The 20,172-nt window shown below is 43.9% G+C and overlaps 1 protein-coding gene and 1 long non-coding RNA gene across 4 annotated transcripts in view; one reads left to right on the top strand and one right to left on the bottom strand.

Moving 5' to 3' along the window:
* Nucleotides 1–18,597, bottom strand: part of BDH1 (3-hydroxybutyrate dehydrogenase 1) — a 36,462-nt gene extending 17,865 nt beyond the window's left edge. The window contains exons 1-4 of one of the 2 annotated variants that reach the window (XM_043874548.1): nucleotides 18,224–18,597; nucleotides 11,169–11,295; nucleotides 5,661–5,733; nucleotides 4,872–4,982 (exon numbers count right to left, since the gene is read on the bottom strand). In XM_043874548.1, the coding sequence (XP_043730483.1) occupies nucleotides 4,872–4,982; nucleotides 5,661–5,733; nucleotides 11,169–11,251 (267 nt within the window). In that variant the 5' untranslated portion in view covers nucleotides 11,252–11,295; nucleotides 18,224–18,597. Of the gene's footprint in view, nucleotides 1–4,871; nucleotides 4,983–5,660; nucleotides 5,734–11,168; nucleotides 11,296–18,077 lie in introns of both variants that reach the window. The other variant, XM_043874547.1, reaches the window with a different exon arrangement.
* On the top strand, nucleotides 18,349–19,827 carry LOC122675600. 2 transcript variants are annotated; one of them, XR_006335296.1, is made up of 3 exons: nucleotides 18,496–18,635; nucleotides 19,035–19,075; nucleotides 19,271–19,827. It is a non-coding gene; the product is annotated as an uncharacterized LOC122675600 (long non-coding RNA). The 2 variants fall into 2 exon arrangements; XR_006335295.1 differs by having other exon boundaries at nucleotides 18,349–18,635; nucleotides 19,035–19,827.
* The last annotated feature ends 345 nt before the right edge of the window (nucleotides 19,828–20,172 follow it).

The raw sequence follows: 20,172 nt of genomic DNA, 5'->3' as shown, positions 1-20,172 counted from the left end.
GTTTACCTTTTTATATTATTTTAGCTTTAGATCCTTGTTAATGTCTGCATCTTTTAAAACTAAATAAATCAAGAAGAATAGGGAGGAACAAAATACAAATAGATGAATCAAACTATTTTTCAAATAAATAATATAATAATGTATGTATATATGCTCAGTTTCTCAGTCGTGTCTGACTCTTTGTGACCCTATGAACTGCAGTCCGGCAGTCTCCTTTGTGGGATTTTCCAGGCAAGAACACTGGAGTGGATTGCCATTTCCTACTCCAATTTAATAATGATATTAATTAATCCAAGTAACTTTTTTTTTTTTTTTTTTTTGGCGATCCAAGTAACTTTTAAACACAGTAGTTTGTATACCTTTGATCAACAGATTAAAAAACACTTAAAGAAATCTTAGGCTACACTGTGGTGACCGGCGCAGACTTCCCTTCAGGATAACCTTCTGCGGGAGCAGCTAAGAGAAGGCCTCATGCTGCTGCACCTTCAGATCTATTTTGGCAGGAATGCCATGGCCACGGCCACGTGTGCCTAGACTGCTCTCCGCCAATGACCAAGCATGACAGGAAGCTACTGGGCCATTCCTGCCTGAGGCAGGTCTCCTCGAACAAATAACCTTTGCCTGGGGACTCCCCATCATCCCAGCTGAGACTCTCAGACTATTCTGCACTCTGAGCTCGGCCTACCTAATCCTCTTCCTTCCAATTTCTTTTCAAAGACCTGCACTGCAGTCTAAAGGACTTCCCTGACTCTTCCTGCTCCGTTCCCTCTAGCCATCACAGGCATTTCCTAAATCAGTTTCTTAACACATCTAATCCTATTTTGGCACCTGCTTCTCACAGGATACAAACGGACACAACAACTTAGTAGGTTTGCTGTTTGTAGTATATGAATGTAGCAATTCTGAAGCATTTGTGTATGTATTGTAGGATTTACTAAATTAGTTAATATATATCCACATAGTTGGGAGTCAGCATTCTAACTACAGGAAAAGAAGAAAGAAATATGTAATAAGGGAAGTAGGAAGAATGCTACTGTGATGAATTGGAATAAGTCAGGACAACCTTACAAATTGTGTGTGTGTGTGTGTGTGTGTGTGTGTATTTATACGAAATGTATGTAGGAGATAGATACAGTATATGAATATATAAATGTATGTATGATTATATACACATTCCAGTTTTGGTCACTGAGACGATCAAGGAGAAGCAATGCCCCATTAGCAACGAGCACATCTAATACCAGATGTTGCTGTCCAAATCCCACCAAAAGGAACCAGGTAAAAATACATCTACATGGAGACATGTATGTGAACATTCATAGCAACATTATTCATAAAGGCCAAAAGTCCAAACACTTTTATCCAAATATTTATCAATTTGTAAAATTTTTAATATAGCATATGCCATGCCTGCATGTTTAGTTGTGTCTGACTCTTTGCGACCCTTTGGACTGTAGCCCGCCAGGCTTCTCTGTCCATTGGGTTTTCCAGGCAAGAATACCAGAATGAGTTGCCATTTCCTTCTCTAGAGGATCTTTCCAACCCAGGGATTGAACCTGTGTCTCCTGTGTCTCCTGCATTGCAGGCAGATTCTTTATCTGCTGAGCCATCAGGAAGCCCTTAATGTAGCATATTCATACACTAAAATACTAATCAGTAGTAAAAAGAAATGAACTACTGATACAGTCTACAATTGGATGAATCTCAAACACAGTATGCTAAGTAAAATAAACCTGGCACAAAAGACTATTTTTGTATGATTCTATTTATTTGAATAGTCCAGAAGGGCAAATTTAAAGAGACAGAAATCAGTGGCTACCTAAGACTAGAGAGAGGAGTGGATGGGTGTGCAGATAATCAAGAGGGAAATTTTTGAAAGTTGGAAATGTTCTAAAAATGGATGGTAGTAATGGTTGCACAACTGTCTCCTAATTACTTTTGCAACTTCATGTCCCATTGCTTCCTTTCATGTCCCCTAAATTCTACTTTATGAGTCCCAGTGGAGCCTCATGCTTCCAAGCATATGGTTAGGTTATTCCTTCTGTCTGACTAGTCATTCCTCTTAGTCTCCACTTATGACAGCATTATTCATTCTCCATGGCCCAGAACAAATGTCACTTCCTTCTGTCACTAATTCTGTCACGCCAGAATTAATCCTCTCCTTGCGTCTCTTCCGTCTCCTACATGGGCAGGCAGGTTCTTAACCACTAGCGCCACCTGGGAAGCCCCCCCTTCCTTCTATGTATTCTCATTAAGCATTCTTTGCACAACACTGAGAATACTCTCCACTCTAATTCTTCCAGCTGTGTCTGGGCATGACTGTCCCATCACTGGACAATGCTCCTTGGGGACAGGGATCAGGTCTTACTCTTCTTCAGCATCTAACAAAGTGTCAGGCATATCATTAGCATTTGACAAATGAATGAATGAATGAAGCTATGAAGAATAAGGGACAATGAAGAGAATGGAAAAGATATCAGCTGTTTTAAGCAACAGATGAGCCAGTTGTTGGCAAAGCAATTAAAACCAACCACAAACACTGGCCCAGGTTCTGGGCAGTACTGATATTAAATACACAGGTTGAAGTAAGATTCTGGGAAGATGGCAGAGTAGGAATCACCAGGAATCTGTCTCTTCACCTAGACAGTGCACTTGCAGAATCTGTCTGATGTAACTTGTCTGTTAGAATCTAGAATCTGTTAAGGCTTGCAACTTCCAGGAGAATGCGTGGATGGTAAACAGCAGTCGATTTTGGCCAATCTAACCACCTCTATTCAATATTACTGAATATTATTCTACATTACTGGAATTTGTAGCAATTAGGCAAGAAAAAGAAATGAAAGATATCCAAACTGGAAAGGAAGAAATAAAACTATCTGCTTGCAGATGATATGATCTTACACATAGAAAACCCTAAAGATTCCACAAAAATATAACCCTGTTGGAACTCAAAAATGAATTCAACAAAGTAGCAGGACAAAAGTCAACACACAAAAATCAGGTGCATTTCTATACATAAACAAATGAACAACCTAAAAAGGAAATTACAAAAACAACTCCATTGACAATAGCATCAAAAAAGAATAAAATACTTAGGAATTAAATTAACCAAGAAGGCGAAAGACTTGCACTACGAAAACTACAAAACATTTATGAATGAAATGAAAGATAATAGAAATAAATGGAAACACATTCTGGGTTCATGAATCAGATGACTTAATATTGTTAAAATGTCAATACTACTCAAAGCAATCTAAGATCTAATTGAATACCTGTCAAAATCTTAATGATTTTGTCTTTTACAGAAATAGAAAAACCCATCCTAGCATTCACAGGAAATCCCAAGAGATTCCAAATAGCCAAAACAATCTCAAAAAAGTGAACAAAACTGGAGGACTCAGACTCACTGATTTTGAAACTTACTACAAAGCTACAAAATAGCCTAGTATTGGCATAAGGACAGACATATGGATCAATGGAATAAAATAGAGAGCTCATAAATAAACCCTAATACATATGGTCAAATGATTTTTAACAAGGGTGCCTTGACCACTTAAAGGGGAAAGGACAGTCTTTTCAACAAATGGTGCTGGGAAAACCAGATATCCACATGTAAAAGAAAGAAATTGGACCCTTACCTAATACCATACACAAAAATTAATTCAAAATGGATCAAAAACCTACACGTATGTAAGACCCCAAACAATAAAAGTCTTAGAAGAAAACATAGGGCAAAATTTCATGACACTGAATTTGGCAATGATTTCTCAGATATGACACCAAATGTGCAGGTAACAAAATTAAAAATAGGTAAATTGGACTTCATAAATATTTTAAAATTTTGTATATCGAAAGACAATATCCACAGAATAAAAAGGCAACCCATAGAGTGGCAGAAAATATTTACAAATCATGTATCTGATAAGAACTTAATATCCAGAATATATAGAGAACTCCTAAGACAACAACAACAAAAACATTCCATTAAAAAAGGACTTCAATAGACATTTCTCCAAAGAAGATAAGCACATCAAAAGATGCTCAACATCAAAAATTGTGAGGGAAATGCAAATCAAAACTATGATGAGGTTATCACCTCACACACTTTAGGATGAGTATTATCAGAAAAAACAAACAAACAGAAGACAAGTATTGGTAAGGATGGAGAGAAATTAGAACGCTTGTGCACTGTTGGTAGGAATGTAAAATAGTACAATCACTGTGGAAAACAGCATGGCAGTTCCTCAGGCAACTTAGGATAAATTCATCATATGATCTAGTAATTCTACTTGTGGGTATATACCCCCAAAGAATTGAAAGCAGGACCTTGAGATATCTGTACACCCATGTTCACAGCAGCATTATTTACAATAATGTGGAAGAAACCCAAGTGTCCATCAACAGATGAACAGATAATCAAAATATGATATATACATACAATGGAATATTACCCAGCCTTAAGAAGGTAATTCTGTAATATGCTACAGCATGGATGAACTTTGAGGACATTATGCCAGGTGACATAAGCCAGTCACAAAAAGGCAAATATTGCATGAGTCCACTTATATGAGGTACTCAGAGTAGTCAAATCCATAAAGACTGAAACTGTAATAGTGATTGCCAGGAGCTGGAGGGGAGGGGAAAATGGCAGTTAATGTTTATATTAGGTGTAGACTTTCAGTTTCACAAGATGAAAAGTGTTATGAGGATGATGGAGGTGATGATTGAACGATAATGTGAATATATTTAATACCACTGAACTATACATTTAAAAATGGTTAAGATGGTACATTTTATGCTATGTGTATTTGACTGCGATTTTAAAACTCCACAAAAAATAACAATGATGATGAAAATGACTCATCTCTTACCTTCATCAAGCAGCCAGCAAACACAAGGAAGCCTTCTGAATGCAGATGCTTGGCCAAGGAGAACCCGAATCCCGAGTCACAGCCCGTGATCAGGACAGCTTTGCTGCCAACCTGTTTCAAAAGGTCAGACTCCACGTGAGGAATCCAGGATCCTGGGGGCTGAATGACCAGGCCTCCTCTGGGCAGCAACAATTAATTAGGGCTTCCTGAGTGGGCCAGGCCTGGTCCTCCCCACCTGTTTTTTCTGTTTGGAGAAGCACCATGGTGTGGTAGAAATGCTTGGACTCAGAATCAAGAGACAGGTTCTAACCCAGACTCTGCTACCAACTAGTATTGTTGCTTGAGAAAGTCATCTCCCTTCTGGGCCTCAGTTTCCTCATCTACATTCATCATCATCACCATCACCGTTATCACTGACATCTTCCTCATCAAGTACTGAGTACTTATCATGCAAGGCACTGTGCATATGTTATGTTAAATCTGACAATATCTCCATACACTAAATGTGATTATTACATTGTGTTTCAAGTGAGGAAACAGACATTTTAAAATACCCAACATCACTAGTGATAAAGCCAGAACTGAAACTGGGCCTGAGAGATTTTGGAGTCTAAACTCTTAACCCCAACTTCATTTGATGGGGTTGGGAGTTGTTCAGCAAGTGACAGATGGCTCTGAGTGCCCTGGAAGCACGGAAGCCCGTCCTCTGAGGGTGGCTTAGAGCCTGGGAGCCCAGAAGGAGGCCTCTGACCACCTGGCTGGTTCCTAAGTAGCCAGGCTGCCACTTACCGGGTTCACTGAAGCAGCGTAAGTCCGATGGCCAACAGGGACGAAGGGGGCAGAGTAAAACTGCAGCGAGCCTCTGAAAGAGGAAAGAAAGCCATGACCAGAGGCTGCCGTCACACCACACCTTGTTCTGAAAGTGAAAGTCGCTCAGTCGTGTCTGACTCTTTACGACCCCATGGACTGTATAGTCCATGGAATTCTCCAGGCCAGAATACTGGAGTGGGTAGCCTTTCCCTTCTCCACGGAATGTTCCCAACCCAGGGATTGAACTCAGGTCTCCCGCATTGCAGGCAGATTCTTTACCAGCTGAGCCACAAGGGAAGCTGAAGAATACTGGAGTGGGTCTTCTCCAGGGGATCTTCCTGACCCAGGAATCGAACCAGGGTCTCCTGCACTGCAGGTGGATTCTTCACCAACTGAGCTATGAGGGAAGCCCTTGTTCTAGAGCAGAAGCAACTCAGCAGACCCTCAGGCATCAGTGAGCACTCCACTATTCCTGCCCCAAACCCCTGAGGACTACCTGCTGGTACCACTGAGGAGGGTGGCCTGTTTCCTCCTGGGTTATTAGTCTGGGAGAAAGTGGGCTAGCAGTCATAGTGGCCATTTTTGTCACTGTGTAGGAAGAGCCTTCCAGCAATAGACCTTTGTTAATAAAGCCTTGTACAAATTCAGGGTCTTAATCCTTAGGTTTTATGTGGCTTCCTGATAGTTTTTTATTTTGAAATAATTTTAGATTCACATAAAGTTAAGATATAATAGAGAGATGTCCTGTACCCTTTATCCAATTACCCCTACTGGTAGCATTTTGCACATCTCTAGTACAGTATCATCACCAGGACATTGACACATGCCATGAAAATACAGAACAGTTCCATCACAAGGATCCCTTGCATTATTCTTTTATAGCCACACATTCCAATATCCTCTAACTACTGACCTGTTCATCTGTTCTCCACCTCTGTAATTCTGTCATTTCAAGAATGGAATCATACAGCATTAACATTCTGGGGTTGGTTATTTTCACAGAACATAATTCTCTAGAGATTCATCGGATTGTCACATTTCAATAATTTGTTTCTTTTTATTGCTAAATTGTATTCCACGGACCAAGGTCATCCGGGTTGCTTCCAGTTTTTAGGACTATTACAAACAAAGTTTCTAGGAACATTCCTGTATAGGCTTTTGTGTGAATTTGTTTTTCTCTTGGGTAAATGCCAAGGAGAGCAATTGCTGGGTCATATGGTAGTTGCATGTTTAGTTTTTTAATAGACTTTCAAACTGTTTTCCAGAATTGCTATAGCATTCCACATTCCAAGCAGTAACATATGAGTGATCCAGCTTCTCTATATCCTCACCAGCATTTAGCAGTATCACTATTTTTCATTTTAACCATGCTGGTAACTGTGTAGAGATATCCATTGTGGTCTCAATTTGTATTTCTCTAATGGCTAATGATGTTGAACATCTCTTAACGTGCTTATTTGCCATCATTATATCCCTTTCGATAAAATGTCTCTTTATGTCTTTTGTGCATATTCTTATTGAATTGTTCTTTTACTACTGAGTTTTCAGAGTTCATTATGTATTGTAGATGCTAGTCCTTTGTTGCATATGTAATATGCAAATATTTTCTCCTAGCTCATAACTTCTCTTTTCATTCTCTTAACAGGATCTTATGTAGAGAAATGGTGTTTCATTTTGATGACTCTGATTATCTAATTTTTCCTTTTAAGGACCAAATGTTTGGTGTCAAGTTTCAGAACTCTTTGCCTATGCCCAAAACCAAGGATTTTCTCCTATCTTTTTTCTAAAGTTTTATAGTTTTATTTTACAATTTAAATCCATGATCCACTGTGAGTTAACTTTTGTATAAAATGTGAAACTTAAGTCAAAGTTGGTAAGCCTTTGCCTGTGAATATCCATGCTCCAGTATCATTTTTTGAAAATGTTATCCTTCCTCCATTGAACTGATTGTGCAAATTCTTTGAACTGATCTTCGTCAAATTCTAGTTGAGCAAATCCGTGTGGGTCTATTTCTGGATTCTGTTTCATTGAACCATGCACTCCCCCCTTATTTTTCTTTTTCAAAATGGTTTTTACTATTCTATTTTCTTTACCTTTTCATATAAGTTTTAGAATAATCTTGCCTTTATCTATAAAAATCCGACTGAAACTTTGATAGAAATTATGCCAAACTTGTGTATCAGTTTGGGGAAAATCAATGTCTTTATTCTTTTGAGCCTTTCAATTTCTAAACATAGTGTGGGTCTCCATTTATTTAGATCTTTGATTTCTTTCATCAGCATTATATAGCTTTCAATGTACAAATCGTGTATAATTTGTTATATTTATATCTAAGTAACTCATTTTTTTTAAAGTAACTCATTCTTTTGAGCACTTATGAATGGTATTGTTTTAGATTTCTATATCCACAAGCTCATTGCTAGGATATAGAAAAAGACTGATTTGTGTGTTTTATCACGTATTCTGTGTCCTGCTGAATTCACTTATTAGTTCTAGGAGTGCTTTGTGGATTCCTAGGGATTTTCTATGTAGTCAATCATATAATCTGCAAATTAGGGACAGTTTTATTTCTTCTTTTACAATCTGCATCACTTTTATTTACTTTTATTGCTTTACTGTACTTCCTTTCTGCACTATGGTGAATCAGGTACCTTGCTGCTCATCTTAGGGGGAAAGTACTCAGTCTTTCACCAGAAACTATTAATACAATGCTAGCTGCAAGGGTTCTTAGAGATGCTCTTTGTCAAGTTCAGGAAGTTTCCTTCTATGCCAATCTTTCTGAGAGTTCTTAATCATAAATGAGTATTAAATTTTGTTTTTTCTGCACTGATAGATTCATATGATTATTCTTCTTTGACTTTCAATTTGGTGGATTACATTAATTGATTTTCAGTGTGAACCATCTTTGCATCCCTGAAACAAATCCACTTTTTCCTGGTTTATAATTCTTCTAATATACTGCCTAATTCTATTGGCTAATATTTTAAGAATTTTGCATCTATATTCATGAGGGGTATTGGTCTGTAGTTCTCTGTTTTGTATGGTCTTTGTCTGGTTTTAGAATCAGAGTAATACCAGCTTCATAAAATAAATTGGAAAGAGTTACCACTGGATACGGATGGGAGTTCTGGCTCCCCACTGGGTCTCCACCAACACCTTCCCGACTGTGAGGAGATAGTGTCTCATTGCTGCTCCCCATTGTATGAGGGGGGCGGTGGTGTACGGGTTACTGCTGAGAGGTGGAGGAAGTCCTGATTCTCTTTCTCCACTAGATGTCCTCTGACACTCCTCCACTCTCACCTCAGGCAGGGAGGGTGCCTTATTACGGGGGTGTGGGGGTTGGGGGTGGTTAGGGAGGAAGAATGTAAGTCCTGGCTCCTACTTGGCTTTCTCTGACACAGCCTCTGGTGAGGACACTGGTCACAAGTGAGTAGAATGGTAAGGTTACTACACCCAAAACTAGTTAAATGACCTTATCTAAATAATCACTATTTTATCATAATCCCAGGATTTGCTGTACAAAAAGGACAAGGTGTCCCTGGCAGAACTGTGCTTGTCCTCTGCCATCCCTTTGTACTATTTGATATTTTAGAAAGTTACAAAAAGTCACAGCAAGAAAATAATTATTTCAAACTGACTTGTCACCAGATTTTCTCTAACTCACTTCCCCATATTCAACTATATCCACTCAAAGTTGGGGGTTGTATTACACCAGGTGTATCATACATATCATATATATGGGTGTATTATACCAGGTGCTACTGCTCATATCCAGCTGTCAATGGCAAATTTCTACTTCACCAGAGAGCACATGTTGGCATGGAAAATAACCATCCATTTTAGAGTTGCTGGGACTCTGAATTTAAACTGCCACTTGATTTCACTCCTCTCAAATATAAAAGAAAGAAAAAGGCATTATTTTTCCCTCGCTCTGACTGCAAAAGAAGAAAATGAGGTAGCAGAGCACATGAAATCCTCTTGGAAAAGGCAATTTCCAGAAGCTCTCAAAGAAGAGTTGCTTGTTTAATTTGTATTGAATTGGCAAAAAAGTTTGTTCGAGTTTGTTGTGAGCTGTTACAGAAAAACCCAAATTTGCCACTGACAGCTGGGTATGAGCAGTAGCGCCTGGTATAATGCACCCAGGTGTAATATATACACACATTATACCTGGTGTAATACAACCCCCAACTTTGAGTGGATATATTTGAATATGGGGAAGTAGTTTAGAGAAAATCTGGCAACAAGTCAGTCTGCAATAATTTTTTTTTTTTGGCCAACTCAATACTTTCTCTAAATCACACAATTCAGTGAAGTCTTGTGACATTTTAGTTAACTGGTTTCACGAGTGAGATTTTAAAAGGACTGGTATCTAAGTGAATCCTAACATGAGGACAGCACACAACCCACATTGAGAGACATTTTCTTCCAGGGTATCAAGGTCATGAATGACAAAGACTGAGGAACTGACCCCGATAGTGAGTGGGTAACAGGTAGGAAGGCCAGAGGTCCCCAAGAGGCAGAAGGAAATAAACTGCAAGTGACAGACTTTTTTTACCCTTCTCTGTTGTCGAAACTGGTTCTGCCTAAGACTAACCTTTTTTTTTTTCTTTTCTCAAACCTTGGACTGATAATGGCTCAACAAATCAGTATTCATGTCAACTGTTTCAAGGCCGGGGATGACACACCTTGTTCGATCCTATCTCACAACTGCATACTGCGGGAGGGGCCTGGTGAAACTCCCTCAGCCTTTAAGTGTCTCTGTTACCTGATAATAGCTTTCTAACAGACATAAAACACCTTGCTAAAAACTAGCAATGGGGCACTCTTTCTGTTCCCTTCTTATGTCTGTCAGAAGCTTTCCCTATCTCTGTTATACTTTAATAAAACTTTGCTACACAAAAAGCTCCAAGTAGTCAAACCTCATCTCTGATCCTGGATCAAAATCCTCTCCTCTGGAGGTCATGAATCCCGGCATAACACACGTCTTGCAGCAGCAACCTTTCAATAGGAGAAGAGTAAGGGGACATAACAACTAAATGCAATGGGAATCCTGGTTTGTATCCTAGACTAGGAAAAGCTGCATTCGTGAGCTATCTGATGAAATCTGAATCAAATCTGTAGTTAATAGTATGATATCAGTGGTAATTTCCTGGTTTTTATGAATGCACTATGGTTCTGTAAGACATTAACATTTGGGGAAGTTAGTTTCAAAGGGGATACGGAATATTTTTGTACTATTTTTGCAACTTTGTACAAATATAGAGTTATTTTAAAATAAAAAAAAAATCTGATGAAAGATATTCTTCTATGCTTTGTGTGCCCTGTGGGAAGGTGTCTGTCTTCCAAGGACACCACTGCGTGTCCTTTGCTGGTAGACGGTGGGTACTGAGAGACACCTTTGAGAGTCAGACATTATTATGTGTGAAGAGCTCTGCTTTACCCAGAAAGTGTAACCATCAAGGCTCCCTCCACCCTTCATTTTCTTACCTTGTTCCATTTTCTCTATCAGAGAAATTCAGGGTTTTCCTTGGGAGCTGTGACAGGGGTCTGGAGAGGCGGGCTGTCAGCATTATGGCCACAAAAGGCAGAATGGTCAGGCTCCTCCTGGTGGCTTCTGAAACACAAAAAGCACCCTCATTGCCTGTTGCCTTCAGGGCTTTGGGCAGGAGTGGCCATTTTCCTTCCAGGTTGTAAAAGTCAAATTGGGCTCTGTTCCACCCAGGTCCAGTTATGGCACCAGACAGTCCCTGCCTGCCACCCTCCTCTCAAGCTACAGCCTCATCTGATAGAAAGAGTCAGATGGCTGAAACATCTAGGAACCTGGGTTCTGGCTCTGGCTGTGTACAAACTCATGGGGCAACCCTGGATGAATCATCACCCATTTGTAGCATGAGGAGATGGGGCCAGATCAGTGACCCTCAAAACAGACTGTGCGGCAACCAGCGGGGCACTTGGGGAACTGAGCCCTCGGCGAGTCCAGCTCCATGAGTCCCATTCTCTAGTCTGTGTTCCCCATACCTAGCAAAACATCCAACTCAATTTGTCCACGTGACCCCACAGGCAGTTTCTCCAGCCCGGGGCCACATACCATTTGATTCAGCTCTCCACCTCTCTCCCCACCTCACCACACACAGGGTCCAGCTCTGGGACTGAATGCATCCAAAACTCATCACAGCATGGAAACTAGAGCTACAAAATGAGACATGCTCTAATTAATCTAAATTAAAAAACGCACAGAGTCTCTCCCACCACCCTACCACTCCCTTTTCAGGTTAAGTCAATCTTGCTGCAACAAGACCATGTATCCCTGGTGTCACCTTTAGTCTACTCAGCCACAGTGACTAGGTGGGCATTATGAACTGTTGATCAGCGTGTGCACTAGTTACCCTCATGTTCTGCTTACTTCCCCTCTAGTGACCCCTCCTGGCCTAAGGGAAGGAAAAGGAGGTAGGGAGGGAATTGAGCCAAGCAGTCACATTCAGGGGAGCTGTTGCCCTTTTCCTGGTGAACTGTCCTAGTCTCTTGGCACACCTGCCTGTGTTGGGTTAGACTGCCCTTATCAGTAACAAGGCTCTGCCTGAGATGCAGCTCCTCCCCTGCCTTCTTGCTGCCACCCTAATCTGATAACCAGCCACCTGGTTCCAGGTCTGAAATAAGCTCATTGACTGGCCCACAGTGTTCACTGTAGGAGGCAGGTGGAGGTGTTCCACCTGTTTAATCCTTGGAAGAGCAAAACATGGGGCTTTTTGTCTTGTGTGATCCTTCCAGACTGTGCAGTAGGCTCTTGCTTCCACTCCTGCCCTTATTTGCCACACAGCAGTCTCAGCATTGCAGCCAGAAAGATCTTTCTAACACCAGTCAGGTTGTGTGACTCCCTGGCCTAGAAACCTCCCTCCTTCCCACGCCTTCTGGAGTCTGCCTCTGCCTCCCTTCCTATTCGATATTCCCTCCCCTGCACACGCTGTGCTGCCGCCACGCTGACCTGAACACACGCCAAGCTCTTTCTCGCCTCGAGGCCCTGGACTTTGCCTTTCCTCACACTGGATGACTGGGTCCTTCTCACCCTTCTGACTTCGGAGAGGCTGCCCCAACCCCCCATGCAGCACACAGGGATTGCTCTCCGTAAGATCACTCTTCAATCCAACATTCTCTTGTTTCGTTACTTGATCTCTCCCTTCCAGCTCATAAGCTCAGTGAGGCCAGGCGCCTGGTCCATCTTGGTCACCACTGAATGCCCCGTGCCTGGAAGAAACCCGACACGAAGGAGGCACTCAGTGAGTGCTGAGTGGGGGTGCGCTGTGGGCTTGAAGCCCACCCCGCCATACACCCACAGACTAGCCCTTCATGGAAGGCACAGGCCCATGCTGGGCTCAGATTCTTTATGGGGGTGCCCCTACCTGCTTCCCAAGTACTGAGCAGCTGGCTGAGCAAACACATCTCCACCTCCTCCAGCCAGGACTGGAGTCTGAGGTCACCGCCACTGGGTAATTTTAAATCCAGTTGTTTATAATTCAAGCCCTTTCCATCCCTTCTGCTCAATGCCTGTGGCAGAGAATGCCTCAATGTCATCTCCAAATAAAGGGCTGCTTTTCAACTTTATTTTCCTTCAAGTCAGCCACATCTAAAAGTGCTGGCATCAAAATAGCTTAAAGTCTATAAAAACTCAGCCCCTTTAATAATGCACTATTACACTGTAGTCTTATATACAAAATACTAGAATTTTAGATCTTTTTTCTTCTGGACTTTTACATTTCTTAAATATGTTCCTATTTTCATTCCAAACACAATGCTACAGGCAGTGAAATTGCTGCACACTCTTCAGGGTGGTTTGTCATCTTAGTGTCTTGTGCTGGGCTTTAGCCTCTGTAAATACTAGCTTCTCAAACTTGAGATGCCCCTCATTTGCTTTTTGGTTTGGAAACAGAAATGGCTGTAGGAGGGAGGTGCTGCAAGGGGACAGGCAGAGCCCCTGTTGGGGGTGGAGACCACCTCTTTAGCTTTGAATTCGTTAGCTGTTCCAGGGTAACCAAATTTATAAAATAAAATACAGCTGTAAAATAAAAATGGTCAAGTATTCTGGAATCTGGGGAAAACTTTTCTGAGAACACTTAGGTCTACTCTCAAGGGTACCTCCTTTCCACTGTCAATGCAAAACCCATGTGTAACCCATGGAAAGCATACTGTCTCAAAAAAACAAAAAACACCTGCCTGCATCCTTGTCTTGATGCTGGGCTCACTTGCTACATTCTGACAGGAGGATCTTGCAGAAGACACAGCTGGTTGCCCTCCTGTGCTCAGGGTCAAGGTGTCTCCTGCAAGTGGCAAACATTCCCGGTACTGACATCCTCAGAAAAGGCAGGGCGTCAGCAACAAACAGGAATTCAGGAAGCAATACTTAGGCAGAAAAGAGAACCCAGAGTTCTGGAACTCAGGGAACTTCCAGACATGAGGTCTGGATGCACGCTGGTACTAACAAGTGGGAGGGGGAGGTCCTGTTTCACTGGGGAGGGCAAGCTGGGTTTAAGCAAAGAACCATCCTATGCAAGGACTCCACACTGAGGCGCTCAAAGTCAGTAAGTGGTGTGAGACTCCAAGGTCTGACAACCAGCAGCCAGTTTCTAACATACTCTATTTGGCTATTTTGTTTGGCCAGCCTGATGTTTTAAAAGGCAATGTAAGAAGGCAGCTATGTTATGCTTGAACTCAATACAAAAAGTTTGTACTTACTATTTTAAGCCTACCCATATCACCTCTGTTAACTGCCTGGCCACTGTGGGAATCAGAGTCTGAGATCTCACCAGACAAGTGTCTATTATCCTTTGGCTATTTTCCTTCTGATCACTTTTAATGTAATCTTGCCTGAAGATTTCAGCTCAGCTCAGCTACACATGTTAACTACACAGTTAATGGGGGTTTCCTTGACGTCAGGCAAAAAGGAAACATGACAAGTTTTAAAGCCCTTATTTTAAAAAGATGCCTATTATTCCTTAGAGAGATAACTATTCAGGAACAAAAGCCTGAAGGAACACTAAACGATATTATAGATTATGTTCTCCCTATCATTTTATCATAAATGGAGAAGTGACTTTTATATAGCTGCCTTTAACAGAGACCTTCAATAAAAGCCAAAGATTTAACTTTAACGCTCAGTTCAGCAAAGGCAAACCTAACAGACACTTGGATTAGTCCAACAAATTCTAGTCACCTGATTAGACTTAGGTGATGGCCAAGTCTCAGAGAATACATCACACTCTCTGCAGTGGCCAAATTTTGGGTGTCCATCTTGCTCACCTGATCCCTGTCCTTCCAGACTTGCCTATTGTTTCCAGTGTTTAGCCTCTGATACTGTAGTTGTGCAGTGAGGACCACCCCACCCCCCACTCTCTGGCCATGAAGACTATATCAGGGAGAGACACCCGACCCTAGATGAACCCATTATTCTGTTTCCTGGCACTGTGAAAGCATACAAATCAGCCTCGTGGGGCACAGACATGTGACCTGACTGCTGGAGCTGGAGAAGGCAGATAGGCAGCTATGTGACATTGAGCCTGAAGCCAGAAAGTAAGAGATGGAGAAAGCCAATCTGCAAGGAGAGAAAAGTCAGGCACACATGTAGACAGAAACAGAGATGGAAGTGAAGAGAGAAAAAAAAACTAACAGAGCCTCCTGGGGGCAGTCCTGAGACCAGGCTGCCCTCCAGTCTTCAGCTCTGTAAGGCAGGTGATGTCCTTACTCTCTGTGTTGATTTAAGCATGCTTAAAATCAGTTTCAGCCAAAACAATATTGGTGAAAACACGCTGAAAGCAGGTTCTTTCTGCAGACACTATCATCAATTCTTAAGCTTGCCTGATATTCTGAGAATGCCACACTGCAGACCTCGTAATCATAACAGGAACATGAGCCTCTCCCTCTTCACATCTGTCAAGGAAACATCTGTCCTTCCCCAAAAGAAAGTGCTACCAGAGCTGTCAAAATGGCCATAATTACATCCACCAGATTAAGCAGGCATTCCATCCCTAGGAGAACAGGGCTTGTCTACCAAATTCAAGTCAGACTGGTACACAGTAGGCACAAGATATTTGAATGCTTCAAGAGAGTCTGCAGCAGAGGAATACCATATTGGGTTTATATTTTAACATGATAACTCTCACTGGGTTAAGAATAGATTGAGGATGGACAAGGGCAGAAGCAGAGAGACCATTTAGAAGCTATGGCGATAATCCAGGACCACAAACAGCCATGCAGTTTGTGTACTGCACAATTCCAGGAAAATGTGAAGAGGTACTCCCTGGAGATATATATATAAAGGGCTGCCATGGAGGAAACTATGCTGGTGGAAACCACGGAGCCAATTAGACGAGGTCAAAGTCTGGCTGTGTTTTGAACGGAAAGCCCACTGTGATTTACTGACAAATTAAATGTAGGATATGAAAGAAGGAAGAATCAAAGATATTTCCAAGATTTTTTCGTGCAGATGTAAAAAAAAAGGCATTAGTACAACTGATAGTTTAAGGAGCATCCTATTCAGAAGTGTTAACCACATTTCAAATCAGAATGTACAAGCCCGACACCCTAGTCCTCACCAGGCCCCTCCAAATTCTATCTCCAACTATGCTTTTCTCATCTACTCATACCATTTACTACATCATCTCTCAATAAGCCTGTACTTTCCAATTTTCCTGCCTTGCTCATCCTACACCTAATCTGAGGTCTCCTTCATCCATCAAGCCCTGATTCAAATAACCTCCTTCAAGAAACCTTTCCTGATCCCCTAAATCAAAAATCAATTTCATCCATATTTGCAGTTCACTCTTTCCTTATGCGTCTCTGAAACTGCACTTAACCTAGGCTGGGTAGCATTAAAGGTATCTCTGTTTATAACCATTCACAGCCCCCATCTGACCACCAGTCTCAACCTGGCCTGTGACTGCCCCACAAATAGGACCTACGTGTTGTTTCATTGATCTCAGGTTCCTCCAAAATGACTACTCTGGTGTCTGACAGGAAGCAGCCACTCTTTAAATGTGTATTGAGAGAATACTAGAGCTACACACATTTCAAAGGTCAGCTTCCTCGCCCGCCACGGGTATATGCCCTGTACAGGGCGGGGCTCCAATGCTCTGGTAGAAAGGAAGATATTTGATGCGTCATAAAGGATCCTGGCAGTCGGAAGCCCACCGTAACTAAATGTTTGCCTCTGCAGCCTCTCGCAGGGTTAGAAGGTGACTTTACATCAGCTGACTTGGGGCACACTTTGGCAGACGGGTTGGAAAAAAACACGCAGAGATCAACGGCGCTTAACGTGGCGCGCGGCAGAATACCCTCCCCCAGCCGGGCGCGGCCCCGAGGCGCGCAGACCGCCCTGAGCCCTGTCTCAGACGAGCCCCAGCGCGCTGGGAGAGCGTGGGACGCCAGAGACGCGCAGGCGCCAACTCGCTGCGCGCGCTCTGGCCGCGCGTCCGGGGCAGCTCGGCCAATCGCAGGGCTGCCGCACCTTCCCGCCTACCAGAGGCGAGCAGCCGAGGGGGCTCGGCCCAAGCCGCGCTCCCACTGGCTGAGACGGCACCGCCCAGACCCAGCTGCGCTGTGCCGGCGCCAGCAGGCTGCTGAGGCTCCCGGCCTCGCCCCGCCGGGGCCCACCACCAACCCAGCATCTCCCGCCGGCTCCCGCGGCGCCTCCACCTTGCTCGGTCCTCCTCCTCCCTCGGTCCTGCGGCCTATGCGGTCCTCCAGCAGCAGCCGGCTCAGCTCGTGCTCGAGGAAGCTGGACCGACGGCCCGACTGCTGTCCAGCATCCTTCCCGAGGGCGCCGCGGGAAGGGAGGAAGCACTCCCACCACCAGCAAGTCCCCGAGAACAGAGCCTGGTGGAGGACGTGGAAGGAGGACGAGGGATGCGGGGCAGGCCGGGAGAGATGCAGGGGCTCGGGCTAGAAAGCAGTTCTACTGGCTTCGGTCCTGGCTCGGTCTCCGACTACCATGTGACCTTGGACCGGCTTCTTCCCTTCTTGTGGCTGCGCTCGCCTTCTGTTAAATGCGGCGGCAAAGAAGAATAAGTGCTGAGGGTTTCACTTGGGAGACTCAGCGCCACATGGTCAACCTGGGTCTCCTCCTACGGAGCACACTATTCCGAATAATAACCTTCAGGCCGGGAGGGCGGAGGATGACGATTAGCTAAGGTTGAGGCAGGTCTGGACGAGATCGATACATCTTTTTACACCTTTACCCCGGCCGCGTTCGCAGGGCCCAGCCTACAGGATGTGGTGCCCCTTCTCCACCCGCATCCCCGCGACCCGGCTTAAGAGCAGCGCAAATCCAAACCAAGCCTAGCATCACGCCAATTTAGGGGAGCCCGCTCGTCACCCCCGAGCTGCAGAGGTGCAGACCCCTCCTCTTACCCCAAAACAAACTGGCGCGGGGGCTCCAGTTACAGAGGGCTCAGCTGTTGCGTTCGCTATAACCTGGCGCTTCGCAGGCACCCGTGCTCGCGTCCCGTACCACCTAGTGGGGGCGCTACCGCCGTTTCCTTCTCGAAGCCCCTTAACCGCTCTCACTCCTGCGGCCTCCACCCTCAGTGGCCGGGGTGCGCCTCCAGACAGTGGCTCAGCCTCAGGGCTGCGCGGGGCGGAGCCCGACGGCGGGCGTTGCCAGGGCGGGGAGCGCGCAGCGCCGCGCCGCCTTCTTTGTCCTGGGGCGTCAGGCACAGCCCCCTTCCCGCGGAGGATAACTCTATTCTTTAGGCGCCAGGCCCGGGATTAACCCCTTGCTGACCGTCCTTTAGCCCTAAACCTCGCTCAGATCTCCACCGCCATCCTGGTTCTGGAGCGAGCAGGGAAAGACCACCCGGGGGTATGGGTAGGGAGGTGAAGGTGCCGCCCCAGGAAGTGAGGAAACCTGGTGAGATTGAGGCGCCTTTCAGGACCTATGCCTATTTACTGTCTCTGGAGCTCTTTGGGGTAGGTGGGTTGGTTGGTTGGTTTTAAAGTTTGTCTTTTGATCAGATGAGGTTAATTTAAAATTTTTTTATTCCAATGGGTTAAAAAAAAAAAAAAGATTTACGAATAGCACAGCTTCCCAGAGTTTCAACAAAGGAACGCCGGAGGCTGATCTCCACAAGTCAAGCTTCCCTGCCAAGTTTCCTGGAGGAGAAACCAACTGAGGAGAAGGAAGCTGTCTTGGCAAATTAGTGGCAGACCTATGTTTAGGTCAAATTACGGAGAACTGATTGGAAAGGGACCAGGCAGATGAAAACAGGAAGGAAGTGAGGGCCCTGTGGTGCTTTAAAGAAACCTCTCAGCTCCACCTTATGTGAGCTTCTTGAGGGCTGAGTCTATGTCTTCTTGCTTTATCTCCAGCTCCTGCAGGTAGAGCTTTGAGGACCCGGTGAAAGGTGAAGGTACGGTAGTCTTGTTTTTCTGTACCCATTTCATAGACAGACTCAAGCTTGCTTCGATGGTGTTTTTTAGAGTAGTCACTGGTACAGCATGCCACTGCCATAACCTAGATCGCTACGCTGGGACACCAGGTTATACTTTGACTGTTATTCATTGCTTCAAAAGCAGTTGACTAAAGAGTTAATATTTCCACCCAGGAAAAACAGACTTCCTTCCTACCTTTGGACTGAGGATTTATGGAAATGAAGTTCTATTTATGGAAGGCAGGACAATTGCCGGTGTCTATCTGATTCCATTTGTGGCTGACCTCACACCTTCCCAGCCCATCTTTTTATTCCAGCTTTGCTGTGGCAGCCTGCTACATACGGATGTAACCGGAGAAGACCTTGCTTCAGCTGTACTTGATAATCTCAGGGCCTCTCTGTCACTGCAGTCTGGACCCCTGCAAGAAGCCACAGCCCATTCTGACATAAACCTGGAAGTACAAAGGAATTAACACGTCCTTGGACAACCTCTGACCAAAGTGAACAGAAGCTAGTGGAGAAATGTTCCACTCTTACGTGGGCAGTTACGAGGTACATTTTGTACAACACCTAAGATGACAGAACCCTGGCTGCCAGTGGTAGTGTCCAACTTAATCAGCTCAGTAGTCCACCCTCGGATTGCCTTTTTCTTTCCTGCCTTAACTGTTTGACTCTTACCAGTCCTCCAGTCCTGTTCCTTGGTATTCATTCCCCAAATAAACTACCTGATATAAATTCTTGTTCAGAATCTGTTTTGGTGGGGGCAGGGACATGGGGGTGGATCCCAGACTAAGCCAATGGTTAGTGCAAAAGAGGCATCTCAACAGGGAACTAAATTCAATATCCTGTGATAAACTGTAATGGAAAAGAATATGAAAAAGACTGTAACCACTTTCCTGGTGGTCCAGTGGTGGTTAAGAATCCACCTTGCAATGCAGGGAACCCTGGTTCAATCCCTGGTCAGGGAGGTAAGATCCCACATGCCACCGAGCAACTAAGCCCGTGTGTCAGCTATTGAGCCCACGCACCACAACTAGAAAGTCCATGCACAGCAGCAAAAGATCCCTCATGATGCA

This window comes from Cervus elaphus, chromosome 19, assembly GCF_910594005.1.
Source record: "Cervus elaphus chromosome 19, mCerEla1.1, whole genome shotgun sequence".
Classification (NCBI taxonomy): domain Eukaryota; kingdom Metazoa; phylum Chordata; class Mammalia; order Artiodactyla; family Cervidae; genus Cervus; species Cervus elaphus.
The sequence above is the reverse complement of the archived record's forward strand: the minus strand, read 5'-3'. Positions and strand labels throughout refer to the sequence as shown.